We start from the raw sequence: 23,893 nt of genomic DNA on the forward strand, positions 1-23,893 counted from the left end.
TTTCCATATGCCCAACAAATTTGTAGAGGAGATCTAAATTTCCTTGCTTTTGCCTTTTCCAAGGAATAAAGAATAATAACTCAAAGTTTTGGAACCTAAAATGACTAACATGGAAAAACAGAGAAAGGGAAGCTTTTGAAGAGTGAGATCCAAAAGCGTGAAAGCTCTGATCTTCTTTTTCTCACTGTCACCTTGAGGATTTTCTGTCTAAGAAAGACAAAGAATGGGTACTATTTCTCTCTCTCTGTCTGGCAATTTTTCTTTTATCAGATTTATGCTTTTTGATTGATTCCTGATTGTTGGTTGGTTCTTTGTTGTTTTGCTAGCAACGTAGATCCATGTGATTTGATATATACATGAGTCCCTTTTTCTCTGCTTTCTTAAGAAAGAATGTCGTTGCTATTGGTTTCAGAAAGTAATCCCTCTGCATGCGTAAATAATTTTAAGTCCTAGTTGTCTCTCGTTTCATTGCAGAATTGTTTGATTTCATTGTCGAATACTCCATATCATTAGGAGCCATTAATTGTTTATTAACGGCTTCCATGACAAGCTACTTATTCCATATTGGATGCAGATAAGAGCGAGGGATGTTGTTCTGTACAGCTCATTGACGGTGATGGTATATACAATGTCTCTGGCATCGATCATTTCATTAAAGATGTGAAACTTGCAGACTGTGGTCTCTCTTATGCTGTTGTCTCCATTATGGGTCCTCAAAGCAGTGGTAGGCATTCTTTTAGAGAAGAGGGACTTTTGTTATACTCAGAATTTGTTTGAAAGTAGTTGGTTCATTTACAGAAACTTTTGTAATTTGACAGGGAAGAGTACATTATTGAATCATTTGTTTGGAACAAACTTTATGGAGATGGATGCATTTAAGGGAAGGTATGATTTCATCTGATAGTGTTTGCTTTTGACTTCCGTGTTCAAGTTTGTTACCTGATTAGGAACTCGTCTATAGGTCTCAGACCACAAAAGGTATCTGGCTTGCAAGATGTGCCGGTATAGAGCCTTGCACCCTTGTAATGGATTTGGAGGGCACCGATGGAAGAGAGCGAGGAGAGGTAATTTTTGTCTCATTGTTTTGGTTTAGTTTGCAGTATTGAATGGCTTTCTTGTACATAAGTGTTCTATAAATGGTGTCCTCTTTTGACCAAGCAGGATGATACGGCATTCGAAAAACAGAGTGCTCTTTTCGCTCTTGCTATCTCGGATATCGTCTTGATCAACATGTAAGATTGTAGTAGAAACATCAAATGTGCAGCTTTCGGCTTTGTTGAAGGAAAGTATTTCGTTACAAATTCTCAATGCTTGTACTTTTAGGTGGTGTCACGATATTGGCCGTGAACAAGCTGCTAATAAACCTCTCTTGAAAACTGTCTTTCAGGTAAATTTTGTGATGCTTAGAAAGTTAAAAACTCTTTATGAGAATCACAAAAATATTTGTTTACCGTTAAGTTTGAATCTTTGGAGTTGTGTTTGGCAGGTTATGATGCGATTGTTTAGTCCACGTAAAACAACAATGTTGTTTGTAATACGAGATAAAACCCGGGTAGACTCTCTTCTTTTTTCTATATCATTCTTCTTACATTGCAGGTATCCAACAGCTAACTGGTACAAACATTGTCTATTGATGATTCTTGCTGCAGACGCCGTTGGAAAATTTAGAGCCTGTGTTAAGAGAAGATATTCAGAAGGTATAAGAGAAGTGACTTTCGGCTAATTCCAAGTTGATATTCAAAGCTGAACACTGGTTGTTCTTCATTGTGACAGATATGGGATTCTGTTCCAAAGCCTGAAGCACACAAGGAAACTCCTCTAAGCGACTTTTTCAATGTATGTTATGCGACAGCTTGACTTATTAGTAAGAAAGGTTTCCAAATTGAGGAATTTCATGCTTGTTTTTCTCTTTGATGGTTAGGTTGAAGTTGTTGCTCTTTCCAGTTATGAGGAGAAGGAAGAACAATTTAAAGAGCAGGTGTGTGTATGTGAGAGGCCAGGCTTTTTGCAGATGCCTGATACTTATGTTGTGTATTTCAAATTGCATCTACTTCAATATTCAATTTTGTTTTGGAACTTAGGTTGCTAGTTTGAGACAACGGTTCATGCATTCTATTGCACCGGGTGGTCTTGCTGGAGACAGAAGAGGAGTGATTCCAGCCTCAGGTTTTGCATTTAGTGCAGATCAAATCTGGAGAGTCATCAAAGAAAATAAGGATCTTGACCTTCCAGCCCACAAGGTATCTTATAGTGCTAGCTTTAAACATTTTTTAACCTCCCTCTAAGCTCATTCTGCTTGCAGGTCATGGTAGCTACTGTGCGGTGCGAAGAAATTGCAAATGAGAAGTTTGCGCATTTCATTACAAACGAGGTAATGGTTCTGCATATCTTAAACTTTCACTCTTCTTCATTGTTTGAAAGCTGTCTTTGTAAGTCCCATAATCTCTAATTAACCTTTTTGCTTCATTTACAGGACTGGCGCCAACTGGATGAGGAGGTGCAAGCTGGTCCAGTTTCTAATTTTGGAAAGAGGCTTACTACCATTCTCGGATCTTGCTTATCAGAGTATGCACATTGATTTTAATCAAGCTACACACACACACTAGTTGAACTCAATATGAATGTCAAGATTAGTACTTTCATATAAGATTTTACTGTTGTTTCTTAAATCTTTCTTGTGGGTTTGATCTTCATAATCCTCTATTTTATTAGATATGACGGGGAGGCTACATTCTTCGATGAAGGTGTCAGATCTTCGAAGAGACAACAGCTTGAAGAAAAGCTTCTCCAAGTAATAAATACAATCCAAGATCTCTTGAGCATGTTGTTAAAGCTATATGCAGATGTGTCAATTAAGATAAATGATAGCTGATAGAATTTAACTTGTTTTTGTCACGCTTTGAGATTCATACTGTGCTTTCCTTACTTTAGTATTACCTTACAGCTAGTGAATCCAGCGTTTCAAGATGTATTGGGACATATAAGATGGGGAATGCTTGAAAAGTTTAAGGCTTCTTTTGATAAGGCTTTAGGCATTGGTGAAGGGTTTTCTTCAGCTTCCCAAGATTGGTTCAAGGCTTGCATGACCCAATTCGATGAAGAGTGTGCAGGTGCCATCATTGAACAAGCCAATTGGGACACATCGAAAGTACGGGACAAGCTCGTCCGTGACATCGAGGCTCACATTTCCTCTGTGCGGACTTCCAAGTTATCTGAACTTACCAGTCTATACGAGGTAACAGAAAGAATAAAGAAAGCTTGAGAAATTGAGCTTTGTTACTGATTTTTAGCCTCTAATTTGCAGTCAAAAGTTCATGAAGCATTATCAGAACCGGTGGAAGCTCTGTTGGAAGGAGCCAACGATGAAACGTGGACAACAGTAAAGAAGCTTCATCGGCGTGAAACTGAATCTGCAGTTTCTGGACTCAGTAGTGCATTAGCTGGTTTTGACATGGAAGAAGAAACAAGAGATAGAATGGTGAAGAGCCTTCAGGATTATTCAAGAGGTGTCATTGAAACTAAGGCAAAAGAAGAAGCTGGACGGGTTTTGATGCGTATGAAGGAAAGGTAGATAGAGCAAGCTTTTCAAAACGAATTTAATTCAACACTAAATTTTGTTATTTTTTCCAGGTTTGCTACAATCTTCAGCCATGATTCTGATTCAATGCCACGTGTTTGGACCGGAAAAGAGGATCTTCGTGCCATTACTAAATCAGCTCGATCTGCTGTACGATTTGTTATTCCTCTTTACATGTTGTTTAATAGGCTTGAAAAAGTCCAAACACCTTCTTATGGTTTCTTGTTTTCAGTCCTTGAAGTTGCTCTCAGTAATGGCTGTAATTCGATTGGGGGATGAACCCGATAACATCGAGAAGACACTAAATGTTGCTCTGTTGGATCCAACAAAGAATGAAACTTCTAAAAAAAGCATTACAACATCTGATCCACTGGCTTCAAGCACTTGGGATGAGGTGTGTATAACTATGCTTCGATGTGTTTCAACTTCAGTTGATTCTTGATCTTAGTAGATATGTTCCCATTACTTTTATAGGTTCCATCATCAAGAACTTTGATCACACCGGTGCAATGTAAATCTATATGGAGACAGTTCAAGACAGAAACAGAGTATACAGTGACTCAAGCCATATCTGCACAGGCATGATTACTTCACTCATAATTTAACTCTTCACTCTGCTTTATAGATACTTATATAGAGTGTTTATACTAATTCAGGAAGCGAACAGGCGTGGAAATAACTGGTTACCTCCTCCATGGGCAATTCTTGCATTGATCGTGCTTGGATTCAACGAATTCATGACTCTTCTAAGGTCCATCAAAGCTTAGTATTGATTGCTTCATATCGAATGATGGTATTTGTACCATTCTGAAATCTCTATAATCCTTTTTAATGTAACAGAAACCCTCTCTATCTCGGTGTCATCTTTGTCGCTTTCCTTCTGGTAAAAGCACTGTGGACGCAATTGGATATCCCTGGCGAATTCCGCAATGGTGCAGTAAGTGTTTGCCAATCTTCTCAAACCCCATTAAAGTAGTAGTAACTTTTCAAGAATCATGGACTTGAGAAAAGTTCAAGATTCAAGATTCAAGAATTCTTGATAATAATACTCATATGATATTACCACCTGTGGTTTCTTCAGCTTCCAGGGCTCATATCGATATCAGCAAAGTTTGTTCCCACGGTCATGAACCTTATCAAGAACCTTGCAGCGCAAGGCGAAGTCCCTCCTGCGGCTAATCCAGAGAGCCGTCGTTCGAGCAACAACACTTTTTCATCAGAAAATCCACCATATAAAAAAAGCTCCTCAAAAGAGGACTAAAGAGGAGAGAAACAAAGAATCTTCTTACTCTCCAAAGGTTTGATCTTTAGTACTTGGCGTTTTTTTCCCCTTATTCCCTTACTCATGAGTCCAAAACGCTGCGTTTATAGGGACCTTTTGCTATGTCTTATTAGAACTTCTCTTTATACATACGAGTGAACTAAAACTTAAAAACATTGTGGCATGATTTGAATCGGTTTGAATATTTTTCTTTTACATAAACCAAAAGCCAAAAGGAAAAAGTTGAAGAACCATTAATATATGTACATTCTACAATAACTCGTATCACGAAAGTGGAAGCATGGGATAAGCTACCAATCCCATGAAAAGTGAGCAAATATTAATATTAACATTAACTGCTGAGTGGGTAAGTTTAATAACCATTTTCTAAAAATATTTTATATATTCAGAATCCAACTCATGGATTGGTGAGTGTATTTATTATCATCATTTCTATACACATCCACCCCCAATAACTCTGTCAATTATACACCTCAAATCACTAGAAGTTAAAAAAAAAATGAATTTCTTATTTATCTTATAAAAACCGTCCAAAGCCTTTGTGTCTAATGGGTGTTAAACTATTCACATTTTAATCAAGTATTTTTCTGCATATTAAATGAGATTAATTTTCCCACCCAAGAAACATTCGTTAATCTCGACATCATGATTCTGTTTATGTGGCTTCTTAACTAGTAATTGAAACAATGTAGTTATAGTTGTGACTGATTTGAAGTCAGAGAAAATCTCATGTAATCTTATATGAGCAGACCATCGTACGTGATGCGATGTGACATTTTCATTCAACACTAAACTTAAACTTATGATTAACTAACTAATCCAAGATGCTTTGTTAGTAACCGATAATCACATTCATTCACACTCAACCAAATAAAACGAAAGATATTGTTTTGGTTAGGTGAAAGAACAATTAAATTAGTTGCCAAAAACAGAACCCGTGAAGATTTATGTTAGTAACCAAACCAACAGTCATAATTAATAGGTTTATGACTAATAATAATTAAATGACTTGCCAAAAACATGGCTCTGTATAGTGTAGTGTTTAGATTTTGGTTAGGTGAAGATGATTAATTGATACACTTTGAATCTATGAAGACTTGATCCAACGGCTACCAGATCTCCTACTTCAACCGTTTTCATATCGCCATTAATGATACAGACAAGCTGTACTACTATCCTTTTTTATCTTTATATTGTTTTTATACGAATTTACAGTAATACTATTACTACTACTAACAGATTGTTATTTTGTAGCTGGTCCCAAAAGTCAAAACAGAATCATGGTACAAAAGAAAACGAGTTATTATTCTTATTATCATCACCAAGGTAAAAAATGTGAAAGCAAATCCTTTTAAGGCTTAGTTTCAAGATGAATCCAAAAATGTAATTTGATAGTGATTGTTCTTTGTAATGAAGTACTTATCATTAATTTCTTTTGCTTTCAACAAACAATTCTGTAACAATAAGTTTAATGCGAGGAAAGTTACTAGCTAGTAAAATAAGTTAGTAGGACACACCTTAAATCAAATTTACGATTTAGTGTAGACCACCCCCACCATCTATTTATTAACTTATTTATTTACTAGTATATGGTTTTTTACCGAATGTTGTCTAACCAAAATTCAATGTATCCGTATAAGTATATAACTCGTAGAAATGGTTACATATATGTAACAATATATAGAGACACATGTGGGTGTAATTAATATCGTTGCTCTGTTGGATCGTTAGTGTTATTTATAGGAGAAGAAAACACACAAAACAAGACCATTCATGAAAAGCCACATAAGAAGTTGATGCAGAAGCAATTATAACAAAAAAAAAAAAAAAACATTAAAAAAAAAAGCTCTTCAGTTTTGGTTTCTGCAGTCTCCAATGGCTCTCAAGCTCTTTCTCTTTGCTCTTCTTCTCTGTCTCCCGACTTCTCTCTCATCCACGGCCTCTAAAGGTCACTTCTCTTTCTCTTTCACTCTTGCTCTTTTTAAACACATTGCTCATTACATAGTTTTAACTTCTCTATCTTCTGTCTTAGTGTTGGGTTTGTGTAAACTCTGTTTTTTTTCCCTCTCTCTTAGTCATTTACGATTATGTGTAGTTGTGGAGCTTTGTTTTTCGAAACCTGTTTATGTCCGAACTTATTCATAGACATATACGTACATACATATATAAGCTTCTCCTTCAAGAAACTCTCTTTCTTGATTCATCATGACCGAATCTTGAGTGATCAGGACACTAAAACAGTACAGTCTCTTTTACGCGTAAACTGTAGTGTTTTTTTTTTTTGGGTTATGTTCTGCTAAATACATTAATGGTGTAATTACTTCTACCAACTACCCGTAATTGTTTTATTGATTGAATATAACTGAAAAAACAATGTTTTTGTAGGTAAAGAGACGAAGTCAAAGTTTAATCCATACAGATACACATTCATCGATAAAGCAAGCACATTCTCATCATCATCCTCATCTTCATTTTCATCCAACGGTCAAGATTCAGCCTACGATTACATAGTCATCGGAGGTGGAACCGCAGGGTGTCCTCTCGCCGCAACGCTGTCGCAAAATTTCAGCGTTCTTGTTTTAGAAAGAGGTGGCGTTCCGTTTACAAATGCAAACGTTTCTTTCCTCAGGAATTTTCACATCGGACTTGCTGACACGTCAGCTTCTTCCGCGTCACAAGCGTTTGTTTCGACTGACGGTGTTTACAACGCTCGTGCTCGAGTTCTCGGTGGCGGTTCCTCTATTAACGCCGGTTTTTACTCCAGAGCCGATGCTGCGTAAGTACAAATTATATATGAGTATCAATTTTTAGGACAAAAAAATATATGTTGGTTAATTATATAAAAAGCTTTGTTGGTATAATCGATGCCTCGTGTCCTAATGGATTTGTTACATTTATGAAAACGCACCGATCGAGAATGTTGTGTTTTCTTTATAATTTTGGGGGCCATGGACCTTAATCTTTTACTTTCCTTTAATTTTTCACACATATCAACAAAAATATTTTTAAGTAAATTCTTTTCTTCAGTGAAATCTGCAGCATTACTTTCTTCTTCTTTGTTTCCGAAAAAACCGAATTGTTTATTTTTATAAATTTAAAAAAAAAAACCCCAAAAATAAATGATTATTGTCACAAAACTAAATTCTTTCTTCAGAAAATCTGCAACACTTTTTTCTTTCATTTTTGTTCAGTTTTTTTTTTTTGTTTTTTTGGATAAAGTATTTTTTAAAGTAAAATAAGAACAATTTTTTGACTAAATAATATAAATGATTTAAATTGTCACACCAATATTCAGGTTCGTGAAGCGAGCAGGATGGGATCCGAAGCTGGTGAAGGAGTCGTATCCATGGGTGGAGCGAGAAATTGTTCATCAGCCAAAGTTAACGTTATGGCAGAAAGCTCTAAGAGACAGTCTTTTAGAGGTTGGAGTCAGACCTTTCAATGGCTTCACTTACGACCACGTCTCCGGAACCAAAATCGGCGGCACAATTTTCGACAGATTCGGCCGTCGTCACACCGCGGCGGAGCTTCTCGCTTACGCTAATCCTCAGAAGCTTAGAGTCTTGATCTACGCCACTGTGCAAAAAATCGTCTTTGACACTTCGGGTACTGATAAGTTTTTGTGCCTTCCAACTGTTCGATGAAATTCCTGAGTGAGGAGGTTTTTAACTTTGTTTTGGTTTTGGATGTAGGAACAAGGCCTAGAGTAACAGGAGTGATATTTAAAGACGAGAACGGTAATCAACATCAGGCTTTACTCTCGAATAGAAAGGGAAGTGAAGTGATCTTATCTAGTGGAGCCATTGGGTCACCACAGATGCTGATGTTAAGTGGGATTGGACCTAAGAAAGAGCTTCAGAGGCTGAAGATTCCTCTGGTTTTAGAGAATGAGCATGTAGGGAAAGGAATGGCTGATAATCCCATGAACACGATCTTGGTACCTTCAAAGGCGCCTATAGAGCAGTCACTCATTCAGACTGTTGGAATTACAAAGATGGGTGTGTATGTTGAAGCCAGTACTGGCTTTGGGCAATCTCCTGAGAGTATTCATACTCACTATGGGATTATGTCGAACAAGGTAACATAACTTTGTTGTTAGTGTCTTGGTAGGAGAATGTGGTTTGATGTTAAGGAGAGAATGTTCTTTGATTTTGTTTGCAGAATGAGTTGTTTTCCACCATTCCTGCAAAGCAGAGAAGACCAGAAGCAACACAAGCTTACATCACAAGAAACAAATACCAACTTCACGAAGCATTCAATGGAAGTTTCATCTTGGAGAAACTTGCTTACCCCATCTCTAGAGGGCATTTGAGCTTGGTCAACACAAATGTAGATGACAACCCTTCAGTCACCTTCAATTACTTCAAACACCCGGTGGATCTCCAACGTTGTGTTGAAGCCATTCGTCTGGTTTCCAAAGTGGTGACGTCTAAGCGCTTCTTAAACTACACACAGTGCGATAAGCAAAACGTCCACAAGATGCTTAGCTTAAGTGTTAAGGCAAACATCAATCTACGGCCAAAGCAACTGAACGATACCAAATCAATGGCTCAGTTCTGCAAAGACACTGTTGTCACAATCTGGCACTACCATGGTGGGTGTCTTGTGGGTAAAGTTGTGAGCCCTAACCGCAAAGTTCTTGGTGTCGACAGGCTGAGAGTTATTGATGGTTCAACGTTTGACGAGTCTCCAGGAACCAACCCTCAAGCTACGATGATGATGATGGGAAGGTAAATCGAAATCATTAGCAACATAATGAATTGGAGGTTTCCTTTTAATTCAATATAAACAGAGGATTTGTCAATCTTTGCAGATACATGGGAGTCAAGATTCTTAGGAAGAGACTTGGAAACAATGCTGGTGTTTAGTTTGCTGAGCTTTTATCGTAGACAAAATTCGTAGCAGATAATTCTGTTGTGGAATTGCGTTGGAGAATATCTCCCTCTCTGTCTCTCTCTCTCTGTTATTTGATATTCGATTCATTGAAGTATAGGATCATATTGTCTAATGAACTGTGTAACCCTATTTTGGGCAATCGGCTATGTTGCTTGTGTGAAAAGTTAATCATGATTTCTGTTTCAATACTATATTGCAATTCATTCATGGCCTGATTCTGTTTTCTGATTCACTCTCACAATTTCTCAACCTAAAACAGATTCATAAACACATGTTCCTCTCAGTAATTTGTTCTAGTAATAAAAGAAAAAGATTACTAGTCGGAACTCTATGACAATTCAAGAAGGATAAGCAGAAAAAGCGTGATAATGACGAAAACCTAAACCTGAAGTATCTGCCTCACGAGATTGTTTCTCCCTGGTCAGAGATTTTTACCTCCTCAAGCTTTACCTTGCTAGTTTGTTCAGGCATCTCCAAAAACATCTCGTAGTTTATTGGATTCGGTTGCTGCTGCTGCTGCATCTCCTGATGTTGTTGCATGTTCTGAAGATCAAAACCATCGACATTAACGTATTCATCTTCATCTTGTTGTAATAGATGTTCATAGGAATAGCAGCCATATGGAAGATCTTGCCTTTGCCTCTGCTGCTGCTGAGCTAGAGAGCGACACATAGCGATTTGCTGACGAGTAAAGTTAAGCTCAGCCTGAACGATCTCGATCTTGCGCTTAAGATCACAGATAGTACTGTAAACCCCTCCTACTGGATCTAGGGCACGAGCATTAGCGTGGTAGATAAGATTCTCCATAGCGATGTCTCGTTGAGATTCTTCGATTCCTTTGAGCATCTTGGTGATGTTGCTTACTCCAAAGAGTTTATGAGCGTTTAGAAACTGATTTGAGCGATCTTGTGGGAAATAAGGAGCGAGAAGACAGTTTTTCTTGCACTTTTTTCTTTGGTATTTGCAGGCAGCGCAAGCTGTGGTGGAACCACCGGATAAGGTGCTTAAGGACATTAGGGTTTGCGTTTAGGATATATGGAAGTTTAGGGTTTGCCTGGCCAGATGTTCCTTGTTTTTCTCCTTAAGAGAAGGAGAAAGAGAGAAGATCGTGGAGAGTGTTCTTCGGAGTTGTGTGTAGAGAATTTTTCGGGGATGGTTATGTTGAGAGAGATTTTGTTAGTTAAATACAGTACTAACAATAGCCATTTTCTGATTTGTACAAATATATATACGTATATTATCTGTTAGGAATTATATTTTTATCAGATTTTAGTTGATTTTTTCTAGATTTTAGTTGGATTTTCTGTTTTGTCTAGATAACCAAAGAGGGACGTATTTACCATATTTTTTTAATTTTTTTTTTTTGTAGATTACATATAAAATTTGTAGGAGTATCTGATCATTTATCAATGTTTTAATTAAGTTGTTTTTTTTCTATTTCAGTGGCGTTTATAAGCTTTTTTTTTGTTTGTGGATTCAATTGCTTAAAAAACATCAAGGATTACGGACTTGAAAATTGTTTTTTCGAGTATAAAAATCCTTTTTACCGGGTCTGGACTTTTAAATGCTCATGTTTTTGGACACAATTTTTTTTTAGGTAACTTTAAATTCTTTATCATCAACATATGATTGGTTAACACTGTAACTTTTGGTTGTATCTGTAACTTCTGTGGGTGACTAAGGAAGGAAGAGATAGATGGAATCAGGATGAACTGAGCGACTACTACTGACTAACTTTGGAATCATAAGAACCGCATACGAAGTCTTCTTGATCCACTGACTCCAGTAAAAGCTCGAGATGCGGAGATTCCAACTCGAAAATTACCTGCAAAAGTTTTGAACATTAATTAAGTAATGGATAGATGGAATAAGTATGGATAGAGACTCTTTCCATTCGTCTGTCCTCACTAAGAAAAAGGTCAAATCTCATGTTCCTGTTGACATACCAAAGTATTTTTGCCAGGCTTAAGAAGCGGCGCAGGAACATAGAGGTTGCACTGTGGTCCAACAGACTGCAAAAAGAATCATGTGTAAGAGAAATGTACATTGGATGAGCTTTATAGAGGAGGAGAGGACAGAGTTTTACCGGCCAATATCTTCCAATGTTGAATTCATTGATAAAAGCAACTCCTTTACCCCAACCGTTGAATGATAAGTACGTGTCTTCGATTTCTTCTGTAGTGTTGATAGAGAACTCACCAGCAAACAGAGCTGGTTCCTTTTGACCGACGACATCTACAGTTATCGGCGTAAGAAGGCAATTAGTTTCATTCATGTCCCTACTGGTAGAAATTTGAACACAGAAGAAAAGCATCATTCACTTCTCTTTTTAGTATGTTGCATCTCGAAACTGATATTTGGCACTTGATTTAGGTTGTGAAACGGAATTGGTATCATCTTCCATCCATGGAGAATTTGACCATCTAGATATACCGAAGACAGTATACCCTGAACATTAATACAAATTAGACCTTTTGAGCAAGTTCCATGGATAATGTATAAGGCTACCATGGATTCCGAAATTTTGAAACCGTGGATATCGCACTCACTTTGGTATAGATTACCAACTTTGAAGGACTAACGAGAGAAAAATGTAAAAGCTTAAGTGATCTAGGAAAGTATATCAGGTACGTGAAGATGATAAATGTCTGTAACATAAGTCTTACCTTCTCATCAAAGATATATGGCCCATAGTTTACACGACCCATGTTTTCAACCTATAAGAAACAGGAGCAAAGTAATGACCAATGACCCAAATAAGAATGTTCTTAACGAAAATGGTATAAACTGATCATTCTACAGCTTCATCTAGAGGTAAAGAATCTCTTACCAGAATAAATAAGCTCGTGTTTGTGGTGCACTCAATAGTTGGAAGAGAAACAGGTTGGTTGTTCCATCTCTCAGTTGTACCAATGTATCTCAGTACTCCCACATCTTGGGAAAGACATGAAACAAAAACTTGAGCTCTGTCATGAACCTGCAACTTATCATGTTAGAAGATGACCTTTATACATATTGCCATTGGGTTCAGAATTAAAAAAAAAACGAGAGTCTATACCTTGGGTATTCTTAGTATATTCCCACTCTTCTTTGCGATGTATGAAGACTCATATAAAACAAATCCGAACATCTGGGAGAAAAACAATCAAAAATCAGTTTATGCAAAGGACTTTAATATTAGACCATTTCATGGTGAGTAGGGAGATGCTTAGGCAGCACCGTCAAAAATAAGGAATAAAGACTATCGACATTACATACCTGTCCAGCAGATTCCATTGAAATTGGGTTGGCGGAGATGATCACATCTGCAGGATCTGCCATACTAACTAAATCAATCAGCGAAGTTGTCATCTGCATCTTGATAGGACCATACGCTTTCCGTTGCTTATTGGAGGGGATAATGGAGTGTGATGCAACATTGTACTTCTTAATCACTCTCTGAAGAGCTGCAAATAGAACAAAGTTTAATAAATAAAATTAAAGTAAGACTGAAAAATCGCTATAAGCAATCATTAGATCAAACCTCGGAATTTTGGATTATCTATGTCACCAGACTCCTTAATGGGAGCATCCTGAAATGACAAAAACAAAACTGTTACTAGTTACTACTTTGGAATATAGTTAAGGATTTGCAATAACAGGTAATAATGTGAAATTTCCCTACATAGTCATAGGATGTCAGATCTGGTTTATAGTCAGATTCTTCAGAGCCAGTATTTGCACCATTGTAGAAACCAAAGTTTGTTCCTCCATGCACCATCTGAACATCACATTACACAATCCTCATTATTATTCGTTAATCCCCAACTGGTAAACGCTGAGAGATAAAGAATTTAAGCACATACATAGAGCACAGCAGAACCATTTCGAGACAGTATTTTTTCAAGAGAAGTTGCCGTGAATTCAGCATCAGTTTTTGCTATCTTTTCACCCCAATGTGTTAGCCAACCAGTATAAAACTCCCTGTAACAAACAACTCAATGGATCTAAATAACAAATTAACTCACAGTAGAGGGTTGGGAGCACAAGAGACTAACGAGGAAAGTGGAGGTGAGCTTCCTGGAGCATTAAACTTCTTTTGCAATTCAAATATTGGCCAAGGATCATCACCGGTTGTGAAATCAACAGCTATCAGAGAAAGCACTTGCTCGTCATTGTTATATATCAATGTCAGAAACAGACCACTACTTCAGTTTACTATGAATCATGGATGCAGAGGAAACATATACTTTACCTGAGTAGACATCATCTACAGGGACAGTTCCTTTCTCAAGAGTTTCTTTTGTCCCTCCATCTGTTGTGTACCTGAAGATCATTTTGAGCAACAAAAAAACATTCACTATTTAAGTGATTCAACTTGTAAATTCACTATTTTCACAGGACAATGGTTTTAAGGTGCAGAACAAAACACTAATAAATAATACCACTGACAAAACGAGACCCTAGACATGAGATGCAATTCTTAATATATATAAAAGTTCACCCTAAGCATGTCAAACAGAAAGTAACAAGGAGCATAGTTCACTGGAGAGTTATAGAAACCGTAGAAATTAGAAGGCAGAATTTAAGTCTTACACAATAATGTCATCCCCCAGGTGTCCCCTAGCCATACTAACTAGCTTACGAAGATAGGCTTTGTCATTTCCATATGAACCATATTCATTTTCAATCTGCAAAAATTAGCCAACAATTAACAAACATGCTAATATAAAAGATCTATGACAGGGATTTGGGCTCTAGCTAGCTTCACATTGGTCAACCATAGTGTTCCAGGTCTAATGAATTTATACATGAAGACATCTTATTTAAAAAATCCTTTCAGAAGATCAACTCAGTAATGAAGCCGGCACATCTTATCAACGGCAGCCATCACGCAATCACTAGAGTACCAGATCAGGATATATGAATATAGTGGAACATCGCTTTTGATCATGTACCTGAACCATTATAACAGGACCCCCATTGCTGTAAATTAGAGGAAATATCTTCGGTAACAGAACACCCCACCATCTTTCAACCTGTAATATGTTTTTGTCATGAACAACTCTACTTTGAACATAATGCATCAGAACAGTCTAAACAAAGTGGGGACTTTTTCTTGCTAGTTTGCATAAGAACAGCCCTTCTCTTTTATGAATTGTGCAAAAGTAATCTACCCATTCTCCACAGACCATTACATTTTTCTTGTTAATTTGCACAAAGATACTTGAAAACTCAGGCCTGTAGCATTAAGGTGATTCTAACGACAACTTAAAGAGGCAAACATGAAAATGAAACTATGAATGTGTATATATCTTAGATTAATATTGCACACTGCAAGCTTATTATCCGTCTACTACTTGGTTCATTTAACTGATAACTTACCAACTTAAGATATGCAGGATCTGATGTCCTTAGTTGGAGACGTGGTTTCACAGAAAGTAACCAAGCAGGAAAGCCCCCCAAATCCCATTCTGTCATGGAGATGGGAACATGTATCAGCACTTGTTTATGTGTAAAAGCAAATCTTCCACATGATGTGGTAAGAACTTTGGTATCAACTCAATAAAAATCACACCAGCAAAATTAACACAAACCTCCACAGATGTAAGGTCCAGCACGCAGCATAACCATAAAATCTAGTTTATCACATAGCTTGAGAAAGGACACAAGATCACCAATACCCTCAAAAACCATCTTCCCAGGCTTTGGTTCATGCAGATTCCAAGGAACGTATACTTGAATAGTATTCAGGCCTAAAGCCTTGGCTCTTAGAAGCCGATCCTCCCAGTACTGCATCCACAATCTGGCATTAATCCATCAATCATTTAAACATTTACGCAGCAATCATATGGATTACTCGGAAAAAAAAAAGACATCTCATCTAGAAAAAGGGATAGTACCTCAGGAAGAACACGGAAGTAGTGCAAATCACCACCGATGATCTGAAAATGATTCCCATCTTTCCAGAAACTGTCATCTTTGATATAAAACTTCCTTGACATCATTATCATCTGCAGTTTTTAAAATGAAAGTCAAGAACTTGATGAAATGAGAACCATATAACACATAATTTCTTGGTAAGCGATCCACTCAAGCAGTGGAAGAAAACCAAGGACAACGGGAGTTACACAAATACTTGAAATCATCTCTCACCACTTCCACATTGATTTCGGTTCCAAAGAAAAGAGATCAAGAAGCAATTAGTAGAAATCCCTGAAGTATGAATCATGCTTACCTTCTCGTCCCCAGGTATTTCAGGAGGCAGAGACAATGAAGGAAGAGCTAAGACGGGCACATAGATTCCGACAGCTACAAGAACCAGGAGCAACACGAAAGCCAATTGATGTCTTGTTTGTCTTCCCGTTGATGGCCAGCTACGCCTGCTTGTCATCGCCATCGTCCCTCTTCTGTAAAAAAATAGACTTGGCAAATTGCGCCGGCTCGAGCACTTCCTGATCCTTTCGCCGGCTCTACCGATTTCGTGCCGGAAAATTTTTAACCGGTTTTAGCAAATGTCAACTCCTAAAGCGGGAGACATCGGTTCCGGAGAACTAATGCCGGTTTTGCATATCACAGAAACCAGACGGACGGAGACAATCGCCACATTAGAGACAGACTGCCATTTCAAACCAATCAAATTTACTAAAGAAGTGTCTCTGCTACACAACAACAACAAGTTGAAGTATACCAATCGATTTCCTAACTTGATGTCCTCTCTCCTTAAAGTAAAGATCCCAGACTTTAAAAACGTCAAGCTACCTGAAAGAAAGTACTGTCATATTGGTTCAAGAAGCTATCGCTATCGTACCGGCAATTCAAGCCGCGCGATGGCCGGGAAAGTAAACGGCTCGGATTCGACGACAACATCACTCCTTCGTTATCACGTGTTGATAAGAGTATCGACTACGTCAAACAAAAAAAAATGCTCACTAAATGGGTCAAGAAGGCTCAAGACCAGTTGTTGTGGTGTAATATTGTACATGGGCTCAACTCAACGTTACACTAATCTTTTTTCTTTTTGTCTTTTTGTAATAATTTTGTTAAATATAAGCAACTTGCATATACAAACCAATGCCCGTGATGCTGCATTGGTGTTATTCCACTTTGCATTGTCGTTTACCTATTCTTTCAAAGGACTTCATTCGGAATAATCAAGACAGTTTTTGTTTCTGTTAACTAAAGAAGTAAAGATTACTCATATTCTCAAAATTAAGAAAATACTGACTACACATTAGACTTTGAAAATATAGGGGGTGTTATTAGTTTGTTAATTTGTAAATCCATACAGAATTTGAAAATTTCTATTAATTATGAAATCAAGATATATGGATTTTGAAATAACATGTGTTTACCCATGGATTTGAATCCTTCTATTTTTCTCTTTCAATTCCATTTAAAACATAATTTGGATTCTCAAATCCAAAAACAAATGACTAAACGAATAACATAAGATTTTAACTAGTATTTATAAATCATAGAACCAATAACACATGAATTTAATTAGGATTTTAAAATCAATGATTGAATAACAAATGATTTTTGTTTGGATTTCTAATTCCATATAAATCTATGAATCAATAACCCCTCCTATAGTATTACCAAATTCTAAATCAGAGAAACAACTCTTCTTCCACCATATAAACATATACACCCTAATAGGGGCATTGATCTTCATCTTTCTTTTACGTCTTGCATCTCATATTCAATTTAACAAATTTAATTAGATTCCATTTTGATGCTTCATTTTGTATTGTTAATCCAAAAAGATGATCTATAGTTAGCTCCTCAAGGATCCAATAAGTCATACAATAATGAGATTTGATGTCACGTTCACACTTTCACACCAATTTTTCTAAAAAGCCAAATGACAAAGGCAATTTAGTGCATCCCAACTCCAATATTAGTCAAAACACATATCAATATCTCACTTCTCCATTATAATATACACTTGCATAATATTATAACACATTCTATATCTCTATATATACGTAGTCAAGAGAAATAGTCCTAGTTTCTTACACAATTTTTTTCTCAAAAGTACACCCAAAACTATGAACCTTAATCTTGCTCCAATCAATAATTCATCATCATCATCATCAACAACAACATCATCGTCAACACCATACGGATTAACGAAGGAAGAGTTCTCAACACTAGACTCCATCATCCGAACACACCACACGTTCCCAAGATCGCCAAACACGTGCACATCTCTCATAGCACACCGCGTAGACGCACCGGCACATGCCATATGGAGATTCGTCCGAGACTTCGCGAATCCGAACAAATACAAACACTTCATCAAGAGTTGCACCATCAGAGGTGACGGTAACGGCGTCAAAGAGATTAAAGTTGGGACAATAAGGGAAGTTAGCGTGGTCTCTGGTCTTCCAGCGTCAACAAGCGTTGAGATACTCGAAGCTCTTGACGAAGAGAAACGGATCTTGAGTTTTCGTGTTCTTGGAGGAGAACACCGGTTAAATAATTACCGGTCGGTTACATCGGTTAACGAGTTCGTCGTCTTGGAAAAGGATAAGAAGAAAGTGTATAGTGTGGTTTTGGAGTCTTATGTTGTTGATATACCTAAAGGTAACACGGAAGAAGATACGAGGATGTTTGTGGATACTGTCGTTAAATCGAATCTACAGAATCTCGCCGTCGTTTCCACGGCTTCTCCGACTTGAAAGTTTTTTGTGTTGAAAATGTCTTGTGTGTATATATGTTGATGATGGGCCATAAATGGGCCGATTATTTGTTCAGTGGATTGTGAGGTGTGTTGTGTGTATATAAAACTGATGGGCTGTAATTGGCTTGTAATGGGCTGAATAATTATCATATAAAGAAAGCCCTGAAAAGTTCCGATTTTGTTTTCGGCGGATATCCCAAATTTATTTAGTAAGAGCATAGGCAGTGGTGCATTCGAAAAACGGGTGTAAGTATTAAAAAAACAGATTTAATGCAAAAGTTGTCTCTTTTTTCACATTCGGGTGTAAGTTTACACTCGGGTGTAAGACACTTTCTCTCTTTCTCTCTTTCTTTCTCTTTCTCTTTTCTCTCTCACTTTAAATTATAATAATAAAAAAATCTTACATCTCCCCTCACACTTACACCAGTGCGGATGGTCTAAAGGCATTAAAGTTAATTGATTACTATTTTTCCTATACTCATTTTTCCTTCCTAACAGATAATTATTTGTTAAATGAAAAATTTCATGCTTGGATTTTTCTTAATTTTGAAAATTGGAAGTCACCTAAGTTAGATGAAAGTGTTGTTGATATATATATTTACAATATGAGTTCCAGTTTATATAAAGTAAGACTAAACATTTGAAAATAAAATAATATAGTTAATTATATATACAATCAGTAAAAAAATGTTGGATGTCAAAAATAAAAGTCAGTCGAATTTTTTTATATAGGGGCCTAGAAACTTGGTAGCATCCGCTTTCAGCATTTGTCCCAAAATTTCTTGAAACCATGAAGAAAACAAATACACGTATCGTTATTGCAACACCATGAAGAATATTCGTGTCGAATGATTCGAAATATGATTCTGTCTGTATCAGTATTTGGATATTTGGGACCGCATGGCTCACGTGGTTTCTATAAATTTGGATTTGGAACACCAAGAAAAACAATTGTTAATTATGATAGATTTATCGTAATTAAACTACTTTCTAGCTACGGTGACAAACTACACGTGATGAATGACAAAACAGCGTAATATCAGACGAGATTCATTCCACAAGAAATTATGTTTATTAAACAAAATTCCATAATTATTATTTTTCTTCAAAGTAATTAACTAATATTAATTTAATTAAGTGGTTAAATCAAGTTATCAACCAACGAAGTAATACTTATTGTTAGAAACAAAAATCACAATCTTCTTGCAATTTCATCGTCAAACACTCACACAATATATAGGATAAATTCCAATCTTTTTGGAATACTACAAATCAAGCATATAAGGAAGAAGAGTCACCAACAGATTTATAATCTTCTTCCTCCACTATTTCAAAAACATCTAACTAGACTGAGACACACGAAGAGCACGAGGCAATATTGGTTCATGATGAACATTATTAATCCCGACAGAGATAGTCTGCAACTTGCAATTGTTCTCCGCACTAGTCAACATCTTCTCCTTCTCTTCCTCCAATATAATCTCTTCGATTGTTCCTATTAATATCATCTCCAAGCTTTGGCCATCAGTCCATTCTCTAATCGTTGCTTTGATCAGCATCGGATTTTGACTAATCAGATCCCATACCGGGAAATTCTTACGAGGCATCACGTAATCTTCAGTGTTTAGTTTCAAACTTGGACAGTAATCACCAGCTCCATCTCCTAAATAGATCATTTTCTTCTTCCCTTCTTTAGCTAAAGATTGTTGAATTCTCTCAATGATCAAGCCCTAAATAAATGATTTAAATATGGTTTAATATTAGAAACGACCAAAGTGGGTCCATAGAAATGATGTTTTGACTGATTTGATGACCAAAACATAATTTTATTATCGGAAATTTTCCAAATGTCAAACACTTTTTTTTTTTTTTTTTTTGTGTAAATGAACAAAACATTATAAAGTGTCAATTAAGAGAAAAATAATGTAAAAGTACCTTGCACATGTTAGGAGGGCAAGTGCCACAAGAGCAGCCATGAGACGATTTAGTGAAGTCGTGGTAGGGAGATATTCTCAATGTGCCACGTTCATCGACATATCCAGGGTTCGAGTTGATCTCAGAGAATAGTTCACTTATCCCGAGATGTTCAACGATGGTTTCGATGAAAAACATGTTTGCATCGCTCACTATCCTCAGTTCACACCTGGAAACCGAACCGTAAATATCGGATCAGAAACGGTGGGTTTTGTCTAACATTAGACATAATAATTTAATTAACAAGAAAACATTAATTATTAGACATGTAAAATTTGATTGTTACAAACAAGACAATAATGAAGATTATTACCCTAAATCATGTGCAGATTTGATGGCAGGGACGACACGTGGATGGATTGGGATTGTTCTCAAGACTTGTTTGATCTCCTCAATGGTTTTGCCTTGATCATGAAGCTCCTTCATCATACGATCCTGTTATTTTGTACAATTTCATTTAGGGTTTTTATTCGAAAACGGGATTATATTAACCATAATTGCAAGATAATAATCGAATACGCGACCGAAAAATGGAGATGAGTTTATTCGAAATTCAGAGGAGAGAAGAAGGTAGAACAAACCATGAGTGTGTTCCAAGGCATGGTGGGGAGAAGTTGATTGAACAAATCAGTGTAGCCAAGTTCATCGATTACCCAATTATCGCTATCAACGTCGATGATGGTCTTGTCGAAGTCGAAAACAACGACAATGTTGTTGCTGTTCTTGTTATTGCTATTGTAAGCCATGACTCAGAAATTTTCTCTAGAAAATAAAAGAAATTAGTGATTCTAATTGATGGATCTCTCTCTCTGAGTTCTTGTTGGTTTGTGAATGGAGATGAAGAGAAATGTGGTTAGGTATTTATACTAATGAATGGAGAGAAACAATGGAGGATTTTATCGGAGATGCCAATGGAATATTACCCTCAAGGTAACAAAAAGGAAGAAAAATTTAGAATCCTTTTGATTTCGTATGTGAACCGTTGGATTTGATGACGTTTACGGGTCAAACATGAGTCTTATATGGAGATCCAACGGTTGTGAGAGCTCTTAGATGATTTTTTGCCTTTTTAGAAGTTTCCGGGTGGGATAATAAAGATGAGGAGGAGGTAACGCGGGAATAAGAGAAGAATATTCCGAAACCAAAATATATCCTTACTTCAAATAAATATATATCAAGGAAAATAATTAAAAGCAATACTATACTATACAAGATAATTTTTGTAAGAGATGTTGAATAATATGTTGACGACACATCATATGACATTCTGTATTCTTCAATCAAGATTTGATAATGGAATTTTAGATAATCCAAACCTAATTTAGTTATGCTTTTATCAATAATTAATCTAGAAACTTTTTTTAAAAATTGATTGGTATTGGATATATATAGTTTTTGTTGATCATTCTTTTGAAATCTTAACATTTAGTTAATTCTTTGGCAAAAATGTAACTCTTATAGCATTATGGTATTTTGAGATTAATCTGATATGATTATTGGAACTGGATAGGAAGGCACTTGCAAGAAATTGTGAGGGATATAGATTAACAATAATAAGAATATCCTAATTAAGTAGCAGCCTTTTTCGGTGGCTACAGGCTTTCATTGTATTCATCCATTTGATTTATTCCTTTATAAATAACACTCATTTTTCTAATTAATTGTACTATAAGAAAACCAGACGGCCATATTTTACCAGAAAAAACAGACAGGCGGTCCACGATTTTTTGTTTGTCGTCCTTTTCATTATACGAAAACTTAAGTTACAACGTTCCAGGAAATTACAAAATTAACAGCCTTAGTTTTTAGCTTCTTTAGCTAAGGCGGTCCACGGTTTAAGACTGAATTATATATATTTAGCTCTAAAAATTTGACTAATTTCATTAACACAAATTTTGATTAAGAGTAAAGCTTTTGAAACGTATTTGAATACTTAATGAGCATTTCGTTTAGCTATGATGAGATTAAAAAAAAAAAAAAAACGTTGAAAATATATTCATGTATAATGTAGAAAGTAATAATGCAAATTAAATACTGAAAAACATATAAGTGCGTGCGTGCGTGTCAATAATCAACAAATGTTGTAGAAAAAACAGTTGTCAATAAATAAATAAAGTTGGATCCGTGACACTAGAGCAAATTAGCAATGACAAAACCACAAGCTGCCACCAAATAAGATCTATAAGAAACACGTTGCCTTGTAATAATAACACTAGTATGTGATTTACATGACGCGTCAGCTTTCGGAACTTAGCAAACGTGATATTCGCATTTGCTTTGAACATAAATAACCATGCATTTTTATTGATTTAGATAATATAACAAAGGTCTAAAACCGTAATTTACGTTTTGAGCAAACATTCCCTTCTATTTCGTGACATATTATTTCACGTTAAATCAAGTGTTATGCTATGACCAAATTACAAGCTATTTTCATAAAATGGTTAGGATTGTGATTTATGACTCATGTCTAGCAACGGTTCACGTATCATATGATGATTCATGCATCGATTTCTGAAAATTAAAAACTATTCCCAGGTCCCAGCAGGCCAGCACTACTATTGTTTTACATATTATATTTTGACACATACACTTATTCGATAGCCTAACAACACTGACATTATCCGGGAATCGTCATCAATATAAGCTCGTGATATTCCTTGTGTCCGTTGAGTATATATCAGAAGAAAAAAACGAAGAATCCAAAGTTTGATAGAAATTCTCATTTTAGTACGATTATTATATGCGGTTCGTATGAATAAGCCACATAGGCTGATTTGTGATTGTGAAACAGTTTTAAAAAGTAGATTCGTCCTTTTCTGTTTGTGACATGTCACGCAAGTCCCATTAAAATCCTAATCGCACTTACTAAAGCTGCATGCCAAGTTCCAAGTATCGTGCGGTCCGATATTCTAGGGTATAATAATAATTATTATTATATAATAGTTAAACATCTTTATATACGTATACGACATTTGAAGTGTGTGTTTTGGAAATCTGAAATCACGCGAATTTCTATCAAGTAATAAGAGTATATCACGCGTGAAAATATATATATATATATATATATATATATATATATATATAACTGTATTATAATTGGTTATAACATTACGACAACATTAGAAATTCGGTTTGTTTGACCAAAAAAAAAAAAAAAAGAAATTCGGTTTAGAATGGATAACAACGTACAATAATAAATATTAATCATCTATATTTTGATAAATTGTGTAGTCATATGCTTTATCTAAGGAAATTCTAAATGATCCTTTTATACACATTTGCAAAATTGACTGCATGCATAGGCCACGACGCTGTGTCTTTTATACATGACGCGACGAAAAAAAAATCAACTAATCAATCGTCTATTTTATGCATTGGCCATGACGCTGTGTCTTACTGTCTCCAATCGTCTATGCATGTTATTGCACCAATTTTTTTCTACTCTACCTTCTCTATTTTAGTTTTTATTAAAAAAAATTAAATCAATTTACGT

At 36.1% G+C, this 23,893-nt stretch overlaps 6 protein-coding genes across 9 annotated transcripts; 3 read left to right on the plus strand and 3 right to left on the minus strand.

The window, feature by feature from the left end:
* Positions 1-15: 15 nt before the first annotated feature.
* On the plus strand, positions 16-5,060 carry LOC9323528 (protein ROOT HAIR DEFECTIVE 3 homolog 1). The gene is made up of 22 exons (XM_021034293.1): positions 16-227; positions 575-724; positions 819-885; positions 962-1,064; positions 1,162-1,232; positions 1,324-1,387; positions 1,487-1,552; positions 1,650-1,697; positions 1,774-1,836; positions 1,922-1,978; positions 2,082-2,240; positions 2,303-2,371; positions 2,474-2,565; positions 2,713-2,791; positions 2,945-3,235; positions 3,305-3,567; positions 3,631-3,727; positions 3,810-3,971; positions 4,052-4,156; positions 4,234-4,328; positions 4,418-4,514; positions 4,659-5,060. Exons 1-22 carry the CDS (start codon positions 224-226, stop codon positions 4,836-4,838), a joined length of 2,382 nt encoding a protein of 793 aa, XP_020889952.1. The 5' UTR covers positions 16-223; the 3' UTR covers positions 4,839-5,060.
* Positions 5,061-6,611: 1,551 nt separating this feature from the next.
* LOC9323529 (protein HOTHEAD) lies at positions 6,612-9,946 on the plus strand. Its single transcript, XM_002887419.2, has 6 exons — positions 6,612-6,807; positions 7,245-7,635; positions 8,155-8,465; positions 8,552-8,937; positions 9,021-9,589; positions 9,673-9,946. Exons 1-6 carry the CDS (start codon positions 6,735-6,737, stop codon positions 9,725-9,727), a joined length of 1,785 nt encoding a protein of 594 aa, XP_002887465.1. The 5' UTR covers positions 6,612-6,734; the 3' UTR covers positions 9,728-9,946.
* On the minus strand, positions 9,845-11,163 carry LOC9323530 (LOB domain-containing protein 7). The gene has a single exon (XM_002888854.2). The coding sequence runs from the start codon at positions 10,767-10,769 to the stop codon at positions 10,155-10,157; it is 615 nt and encodes a 204-aa protein (XP_002888900.1). The 5' UTR covers positions 10,770-11,163; the 3' UTR covers positions 9,845-10,154.
* Positions 11,164-11,326: 163 nt separating this feature from the next.
* On the minus strand, positions 11,327-16,690 carry LOC9324964 (beta-galactosidase 17). Of its 4 annotated transcripts, XM_021034294.1 has the most exons (20): positions 16,426-16,690; positions 15,973-16,353; positions 15,638-15,748; positions 15,332-15,527; positions 15,120-15,208; positions 14,693-14,773; positions 14,331-14,425; positions 13,990-14,060; positions 13,793-13,883; positions 13,601-13,718; positions 13,420-13,515; positions 13,279-13,327; positions 13,014-13,201; positions 12,814-12,885; positions 12,586-12,732; positions 12,422-12,472; positions 12,077-12,203; positions 11,842-11,990; positions 11,702-11,767; positions 11,327-11,580 (listed from the first exon to the last, which is right to left on the minus strand). In XM_021034294.1, the coding sequence occupies exons 2-20, from the start codon at positions 16,132-16,134 to the stop codon at positions 11,479-11,481; spliced, it is 2,061 nt and encodes a 686-aa protein (XP_020889953.1). In that variant the 5' UTR covers positions 16,135-16,353; positions 16,426-16,690; the 3' UTR covers positions 11,327-11,478. The 4 variants fall into 4 exon arrangements, with proteins under 4 accessions (XP_020889953.1, XP_002888901.1, XP_020889954.1 ...); XM_002888855.2 differs by having other exon boundaries at positions 15,973-16,690; XM_021034295.1 differs by lacking the exon at positions 16,426-16,690 and having other exon boundaries at positions 15,332-15,540; positions 15,973-16,067.
* Positions 16,691-17,655: 965 nt separating this feature from the next.
* Positions 17,656-18,599, plus strand: LOC9324965 (abscisic acid receptor PYL3). The gene has a single exon (XM_002887420.2). It carries the CDS (start codon positions 17,789-17,791, stop codon positions 18,419-18,421), a length of 633 nt encoding a protein of 210 aa, XP_002887466.1. The 5' UTR covers positions 17,656-17,788; the 3' UTR covers positions 18,422-18,599.
* A 1,003-nt stretch (positions 18,600-19,602) lies between these two features.
* On the minus strand, positions 19,603-21,237 carry LOC9323531 (inorganic pyrophosphatase 1). Its single transcript, XM_021035973.1, has 4 exons — positions 20,979-21,237; positions 20,711-20,832; positions 20,359-20,566; positions 19,603-20,153 (listed from the first exon to the last, which is right to left on the minus strand). The coding sequence occupies exons 1-4, from the start codon at positions 21,141-21,143 to the stop codon at positions 19,764-19,766; spliced, it is 885 nt and encodes a 294-aa protein (XP_020891632.1). The 5' UTR covers positions 21,144-21,237; the 3' UTR covers positions 19,603-19,763.
* Between the last annotated feature and the right edge of the window lie 2,656 nt (positions 21,238-23,893).

This window comes from Arabidopsis lyrata (assembly GCF_000004255.2).
Source record: "Arabidopsis lyrata subsp. lyrata unplaced genomic scaffold ARALYscaffold_2, whole genome shotgun sequence".
Classification (NCBI taxonomy): Eukaryota; Viridiplantae; Streptophyta; class Magnoliopsida; order Brassicales; family Brassicaceae; genus Arabidopsis; species Arabidopsis lyrata.